This window comes from Erpetoichthys calabaricus, chromosome 13 (assembly GCF_900747795.2).
Source record: "Erpetoichthys calabaricus chromosome 13, fErpCal1.3, whole genome shotgun sequence".
Taxonomy (NCBI): domain Eukaryota; kingdom Metazoa; phylum Chordata; class Cladistia; order Polypteriformes; family Polypteridae; genus Erpetoichthys; species Erpetoichthys calabaricus.
In genome coordinates this window covers 86532209-86540783 of record NC_041406.2, presented here as the reverse complement: position 1 = coordinate 86540783, position 8575 = coordinate 86532209, and the positions used below count along the sequence as shown (strand labels likewise).

The window sequence follows — 8575 nt, the reverse complement described above, 5'->3', positions numbered from 1 at the left end:
TGGCAGCACCACCTGGCGGCACCCCCAGATCCCAACAGGGCTATACCAAACTCCAACTCCCATGGAGCCCTGCAGGAGTCTGAGGCACTGCTTCAACTGAGAGGGGCTGCCACCTAGCGCTCCGGGGGAGGTAATACTCTGGATGCAAGGGCCCCAGACATACGCCACGATATATATATATATATTTATATAAAATAAAATTATATATATATATATATATATATATATATATATATATTTATATAAAAAAATTTTATATATATATATATATATATATATATATATATATATATATACTGTATATAGCTGCCTCGCAGTAAGGAGACCTGGGTTCGCTTCCCGGGTCCTCCCTGCGTGGAGTTTGCATGTTCTCCCCGTGTCTGTGTGGGATTCCTCCGGGCGCTCCTGTTTCCTCCCACAGTCCAAAGACATGCAGCTTAGGTGGATTGGCGATTCTAAATTGGCCCTAGTGTGTGCTTGGTGTGTTTGTGTGTGTCCTGCGGTGGGTTGGCACCCTGCCCGGGATTGGTTCCTGCCTTGTGCCCTGTATTGGCTGGGATTGGCTCCAGCAGACCCCCGTGACCCTGTGTTTGGATTCAGCTGGTTGGAAAATGGATGGATTGATGGATATATATATATATATATATATATATATATATATATATATATTCTGATGGACGGCTGGCAGCTCAACCCGGCTGGCATGCCCGAAGAGTGGAAGGATGGGGGAAGGCAGCTACTTTGGGACACTGCCTCCCCCAGGACACTAGATGGCGATTTCACTGCAGCATAGCGGTGTCCCGGATTCCAGCAGGGCACCATGGGATATGGAGTTTGGTTTCACAGCCCTGATGGGTACCGTGGGTGCCGCCAGGAGACGCTTCAGGGAGACAGGGGAACAGCCTGGAAGTACTCCCAAGTCACGGGGATGGAAGACCTGAAGTACTTCCGGGCTGAAGAAAACTCAAGCCCTCCATTTGGCCCGGAAGTGCCGGCAAGTCATGTGGGAGGAAGGACGGAAGCACTTCCGGGTCAAGGACTATATAAAGGACCGTTGGGAATCCAGCAAGTGAGCCGGAGTTGGGAGGTAGTTGACAGAGTTTGCTGGGAGCTGTGGGGGAGAGAATTGCATTATTTATTGTGTGTTTATAATTGTTTATTTACTGTGTCTGTAGTGCTTGAGAGCATGGTTCCAAGAAGGATAAGTATTAAAGAACCTTTTTGTGCTTTTACCTGGTGTCCTGGGCATTTGTCTGTTGGGTTAGAGGAGCGACACCACCCTATAGTGTGACAATATGTGTATGCCTGATGAGCCCAGAATGAGGGCGAAACACGTGTCGCGTACTCTTTGCATTTATTTGACAGTAAACTATTTCAACCATTCTATGATCTGCTCCTCACAAACTGAGGGCACTGTGGCGGATGTTAGCAGATTGCTGGCCAACCACAAGCGTTACCTGGTAGGTAACCACCGATACAATCAGATTGTGACACAGACTACGAATGCCGTGAATGTAATTACCCCGATCTACATGCTGTCAAATGAACGAACCACACGCCGTGGCGCAACGTTAGGGGCATCGCCTCTGGCGCTGACATCCGAGGTTCGATTCCCGAGAGGGAGTGCAGTGGAGTGTGTACGCCTGATGAGCCCAGAATGAGGGCGAAACACGTGTCGCGTACTCTTTGCATTTATTTGACAGTAAACTATTTCAACCATATATATATATATATATATATATATATATATATATATATATGTATACAGGGTATATATATATATATATATATACACACAGTATATAGATAGATAGATAGATAGATAGATAGATAGATAGATAGATAGATAGATAGATAGATAGATAGATAGATGGGAATGAAATGTTACCTTTAACGCAAGTTAAATACATATATCTCTTTTTGTACCATATTTATCTCTTGTAATTATTTTCCACTGTGGGTACAAAGGGGATGGTATTGGTTCTAGTCAATTCTACATTAAGAAATGCATCCCAGGTGTGAAAGAGCGCCCCCTGCTGGATACAGTGACCAACTGCTCATTCGACTCAAAGTCAAACCAGTGGTACCTAAGGATTCTCCGAATAGACACAGTACCGAAGGAGTCCAGTTTCAACCAATGTAGGGAGTGTCAAATTTGGGAAACATGCACAGCAAAAACTGGAGAGTTTAAATTTCAGGGTTAAATATTTCCGAGTTCATTTTCACCCCCAAAGTGTAATTTTAACACATTCCGATATAAATGGTGTTCACAGTTGGAGTTATTAAACAGAGTTGATCACATCAGTGTTAGTCCAACTCTGCAGAAATGTAATTAAGCTCCACCCATGCATTTCACTTCAGTTGGAGACGAAGGACAGAAGTTTGCGGCATTTTCCTCCTCTCAAGCAGTTGTACACGGTAAGTGCAATCAAGTCAAAGTCACCTAAATTCATGCAGTAAACTGTAATATGCACAAACACACATTTGCGGAGAATACACCCCCCCCTCCCCCCAAGTTTTGCGGCGGTTTGGCCTCGTGTCCACATGACAACGGCGTTTTCCGGGCCTCAAAACGTTTTGTAAGTGGGTTCCAGAGTGGAGACTTTTGAAAACACAACTCTGTCGTCGCTGTGTTTACAGGTGAAAACTTTGATTAAACTTATCCATAGACTGGTCAAAATAAAAATGGTTCAAAATAAATAATTTAAAATAATTACTTCTTGGCTGCATTCTTTCTGCACACAGTATCTGTCTTGATTTACAATCCATGCGACTTCGGGGAAAAAAGGACATTTCGTTGCTGAAGAAACAGATAGTAAATTTGGCTTAAACATCTCGGAGATGCAGTAATCAAATTATTTTTGGCAGCTCGGGCACTTCCCTGTCATTCCAGTTCGTTTCACATTCTGCCTTTGTTTCAGTGATTTTTCCTTCGGTTTTATAACGATTGGTGTTTAAGTTTTATTTCTGTTTAGTCTGAATAAATCCCACGGTGTTTTTACGTTTCCTTGTGGACGGTGTTTCTTAAAAGGTTGTGAGGACATGAACCTTTTTGAAAAGGCTAGAAGAAAAACATTGTTTTTAAGAGCCTCTTTTGCCACGTGGACTGGGCCTTAGTTGTCCGTGACCATGACTTCACTATATTATTATTATTATTATTATTCACAGTTTTACCTTTAAATGAAAATTTACTTTGTCAATCATTATTACGTTTCAGTACAAACATGCTAGTTCAGGTGAAGCATAACCAACAACAGAAGTATGTGAAGTTGGATGAGGATGAAGGGCAGTTTGACTTTCTGCAGTTCCATGAAAAAGGTAAAATTATACGTTGCTTAGAAAAATGGTTAAAAAAAAAATCATTCTGAATGCACCTTGTAGACTCTGATTTCTTTACATTCCTTTAGCAAACTATTTCATAAATGGGTGTAAATTGCTAAAGTTCTGCAACATGTGCCTCAAGAGTAAAATATACATCAGCTATTTAGGAGGGAATGGGTAGTGATGTCATAAAATATTTATTGATCAGGAAGTTAATATATTTCATTTTAAATGGGATGATTAATATCTACACTTTCAGTTAGCCTTCTGTTTAATGTAGTCTGTAATAACAGCTTTTGGAGACAAGGGGGTGATATAAAATCCATAGGCCTTGTGAAGACACAATCTGACCTGAAAACTGCACATTCACAGTCAGGCTTCATCTAGTGGTAGTTCCTTAAATGACGGTGAATACAGATAAACCTTTGTAACTTGAATAATTAAGAGTTTGAGTATTTATTTTAGCCTATTTATTTCTATCGGAAAAATGTCGATATATAGATAGCCATTAGGAAAATTTTCTGAATATCAATGCATGTAAAAGGCATCGATCCCCAGCCTAGGAATGGGTTTTGTGAGAGAAAAGTCTCGTAATGATTATACAGTGGCCGATGGGTATATTTAACGTGAACAGTCATTGGTTGTGAGGCAAAAAAACAGTGCTGACCTCAAAAGCATATTAATTTTTAACTCACTGTCTCTTTCAGTCATTGAGAAATTTTGCCTGCCACCTGATGCAAAAGTTATATATAGAGATGCAACAGGGACAGAAATTGATGCAGAAATATTCAGTGAACTTGTTGGACAAGGCAATGTGGTGGTGACAGTTTTCTGTGATGATGGTAAGAAGTAAAGTCAGGTATATTGAAGCACTTTTACACCCTATAGAATATTCCTTTACATTCCTATTCTATTCCTTTAGAGTTCTCTACATGTTCCTTGTCTTCTGTTTCTGAGATGTCTGATTCAAGCTTAAACTCAAATGCATCAACTGTAATAGTAGATGAGGTCCCTAGCAAGAGACGGAGAATTGAGGATGGTGCATTGTCTTCTAAACAGGTTTTAACAAAGCTCTCTGGAGTTTCTTAACATATTTTTTTCTCTGTCTCTAGAAAAGCTGTGTATCACCATGTTTTGCATTCTCATGCTTTTCTTTTTATTAGTTGATAGAAGATGTGCTAAGAGCCAAGTCTGGTGGTGAAAAAGTACTACAGGAGTACCAAACATCAGAAACCCTAACAGATAACACAAGAAGACAAATGATTCACATATTGGTGACTCACATGATTGATAATCATGGGTATGTTTTTATATTCTTTTTATTTGTGATGAATAACTGCATGTACACTGCACAAATTTTGATTACTAATTTAATAATCTTCTCTCAGGCTCCATCCTACTAAAGCAATCCGAGAAGAGTATGCTCTTGGGATAGTGACACTGTTCCCTTCCCTCAAGGATCCATATACCAAGAGAGGCTATGTAATAATCATTATTAAATAATAATTACATAATTATTGCATAACAATAATAATTGCATGATTTTTTCATGTCATACTTGCAAAGCTGTGTGCATGGCATTCACATTTAAATTTTCTGAGATTATTTATGACCCAAGTATGACAATGTAATTAATTTTGTTCTTTTTCTTTCAGGAACACTTCTATGATGCTGCAAGTAGCACGGGTTACATTTCTTGGCGTCTGAAGACAGTCCAAAGAAAGATTTGCAGAGAATCTGCACTTCCAACAAAAAGCTCTAAAGACTTTTCTCCAGGAGGCCCAAATTTCCAAAGGATGGTTACTGTTGAAAGGCAGCTTGATGGGGATGCTTGCAAAGAGGCCATGTCTTTGCTCAACCATACCACAGACAATTCCCTGATTTTTCAGAAGATGAGAGAGACCTTTCAGTACCATCAGAATCTTGTTAATGACCCAGACAGAAGTGTTGATATCCTCTCCACTTTCCCAAGATTCCTGGATACAAAAGGACTGGTAAATTTGTAATACACTGTTTAGAATGGCTTGACATTTGAAAGTATTTCTTGTAGTACTAGTTTAATGTATTGTTTCTTAAAGGTGGATCAAGATTTCACTCTCCTATTCGATGATGACACGTCCTCTAGGCTGTTTCAAAAATGGGATTTGTTCTTCAAGCCAAATGTCATAAAAGAGGCTAAGTGTCTCACTTCAACACCAGAGTTGCGCCGCTTGATGCAGTCAGCAGAAAGTCTCCCAGGAAGTGATCTTGATGAGGCAACAAGTGAGTTGTATTTGTTTTGAAGAATTTTCTGTTACATTTTTTATTACTAAGTGATTACAATTAGGAAGCAACAGCATCTATGATATTCTTTTTTTACTAGATTTGTTTATTCAGTGCATCTCTGACAGTTGATCTGTTATTTTGGATAAATATGAACAATACTGTTTAAAAATTTCATATTGTCTCCTTGTTCTTTCAACTTTAATTTTAAGTTTTCATTTAATTTTTGTGAATCTTTGTACTCAGCTTATGACCAAGAAATGGCCTCCCTGTTGTTGCTGATACATCTTCTTCCACCACATCCTGGAGGACCAAAGGCTCCTAAAATTAGTGCATGTGATGCGGTTGAGAGACTTGTAGTCTTTCATAAGGTAAATGATATTGTGGGGATTATAATAATTTGTCATGTCACTTTCTAAGTAGGGCTGGGCCATATGCTCTGGAATACTTTGTGATTATTTGACACCTTTACCTTGGTTATGATTAATACACTTGTCAAGAACTCCTCATTTCACTTTCAAAGTAACCCCATTGGGAGTCTACATGCTTACCAAAACAATTTTGAATTGGGCCCATATAGCTTTTTATCCACTGTGTTTATTTTATTTGAAGTGTGATGAGAAGTGTGTTAATGAACCTGGGGGCAGCCTGTATTCTTATTTATCAAGTGAGTAAGCTACTATAGAATGAAAAACAATCACCTTTATCAGAGTTGTCAAAATGAGGCTGAGGTGGTATTATCCTGATCATGGGCATGTGTGTATGTGGAAGTACACTGTGCCTTCAATTGGCTGAAGCAAACACTTTTTATAAACAACTTATTTTAGGAGTTCTAGTTCTAAAAATTGTAAATTTCTTCAGTTATATAATTATCACATATATGAACACATGTAACAGTATTTGCAAGCGGAAAACCATTCTTGCTGAAGAGTGCATTTCTGCTCTGCATGCCCAAACGTGGACTCAAGAGCAGAGCTGTGATGAGCACTCATCAAATACATTAACCAAATACACTGACTTGAGCACAATTACATCAGTTAGGAATAGGAAATCACTTTTGGTGTTTTTTTGGTTAATTGCCCACTCCAGCTTCTAAGCCACATGTATAAATGAGTATTAAAAAGTGAATGAAATCGCCTTCATATGCACTAACATCTGGCCAGTGAAGTGTTTGAATAATGGCTTTAAATATAGTTTTTTCCATGGCTGCAGATTATACTTGTCTAATGTTCTGTTTCCTTGTCTAAACCCTAGTCATGCTGCAGTTTGGAGGAGCATGTCCGCAGCCAGCACGGTCGGCAGCCATACCTTCTCACTGTTGGGCGTCAGAAGAGCAAGATTGACAGCTTCTACATCTCCATGGATAAGCACCTCGTCCCATGCCAGGCAAACCGCTCCCTTGCGGCATTTGATGAACTTTTCAAAGCACATTTTGTGTTTAATTTGTCTTATGATGCTGCATTAGTGAATTTTTATACATTCCTGCAGACAACAGTATATAACATTGATGTGGGGAAGATGAAGGAGTCACCCAGAGTTAGAGAATTGAGAGCCAGACTGCTTAACCAGCCAGTACAGTTTTCACTCTGAGAGTAAGAGGCTAAAATGATGCTGACCTGTTTCATGTGTCAGAAACTGTATCCCAGCAGTCAGCAGTTGATTTCACATTTAAGAGTTACACATGGTTACTATCCTGGACCAAAGTTCAAATTGTTTTGTGCTCAGCAAGGGTGTAGGCGTCAGTTTCTAACCTTTGCAGGTTTTCGGAAGCACCTTAATAGTGTTCATAGCAATGTTCAGCAAGTTGCTCAAACTTCAACTATTGTGTGTTCCGATAGCGAGACAATTGCATCTTTATCTCAGGCACATGCTTTGGAAGACAGATTTGGTCCCCAAAATCAATTGGACTTTTCTAGTGTTTCTTCTGAGAGCAATGATTCAGGACTTAAAGATCTAACCAAAGAAATGTGTGCATCCATTGTGGCCAAATTACAGGGCAGTGGAATTTCTAACAGTTTGGTGTCCTCAATTGTAGGAGATTTGGAGGAACTAACACGTGAGCTCCGCTCACAAGCAAAGCATACCGCTATTTCTGCTATACCTATTAATGACCCCAACATATCTGAGATAAATGAATCTTTTAAAAAATTAGAAAACCCATTTACAAATCTTAATACTGAATGGAAACGAAATAAATACTTCAGCCTAAAATGGGGAGTTGTCGAGCCAGTTGAAATAACATTGGGAGTCAGATATGACAACAGGCGAAATCAGAAATCTGGTACTTATGATCAAGTACCAGTAAATGATACTTTTATATATGTACCAGTTTTAGAAACATTGAAATTCATGTTCAGAAATCCAGACATTTGTGCTTTCCTAACAGAAGAGTGTAAACCAGAGCCTGACACTTACAATGATTTTTCTGATGGAAGTTATTTTAAATCCCATCCTTTGTTTAGCACAAAAAGACATGCCTTACAAATTCAAGTCTACTATGACGATTTTGAAACAGCCAATCCCCTGGGCTCCAAACATGGCATTCATAAAATTGGTTTTCTTTATTTTGTTTTAAGAAACTTGCCCCCAAAATTTAATTCAGTTTTGATGAACATTCATTTGGTATCGCTTTTTCATGCACAAGATTTGCACAAGTATGGTTTTGATGTTATACTGGAACCATTTATAAATGATTTGAAAATACTGGAAAACCAAGGGCTGAGCCTTCCCTTTTCTGATGAGCAGATATATGGTACAATCTCACAGATCACTGGAGATAATCTAGGAATGCACAAAATTCTTGGTTTTAATGAGTCATTCAGTAGCCGTCATTTCTGTCGCCTTTGTTTGATTGAAAAGAATGATTCTCAAACAGTATACAGTGAGGATGATGCTAAGGTGATCCTTCGTGGAAAAGACATATTTGAAATGCATTGCAAGTCTCTATATGAAAACCCACAATTGGTGTCATTATATGGTTTGAAAAAAAATT

General features: G+C 39.0%; 1 protein-coding gene across 1 annotated transcript; it reads left to right on the top strand.

Moving 5' to 3' along the window:
* The first annotated feature begins 3224 nt into the window (after positions 1-3224).
* LOC114642005 (uncharacterized) lies at positions 3225-7273 on the top strand. The gene is made up of 8 exons (XM_028791008.2): positions 3225-3318; positions 4029-4163; positions 4244-4380; positions 4485-4621; positions 4710-4803; positions 5400-5562; positions 5893-5954; positions 6838-7273. Exons 1-8 carry the CDS (start codon positions 3225-3227, stop codon positions 7171-7173), a joined length of 1158 nt encoding a protein of 385 aa, XP_028646841.1. The 3' UTR covers positions 7174-7273.
* The last annotated feature ends 1302 nt before the right edge of the window (positions 7274-8575 follow it).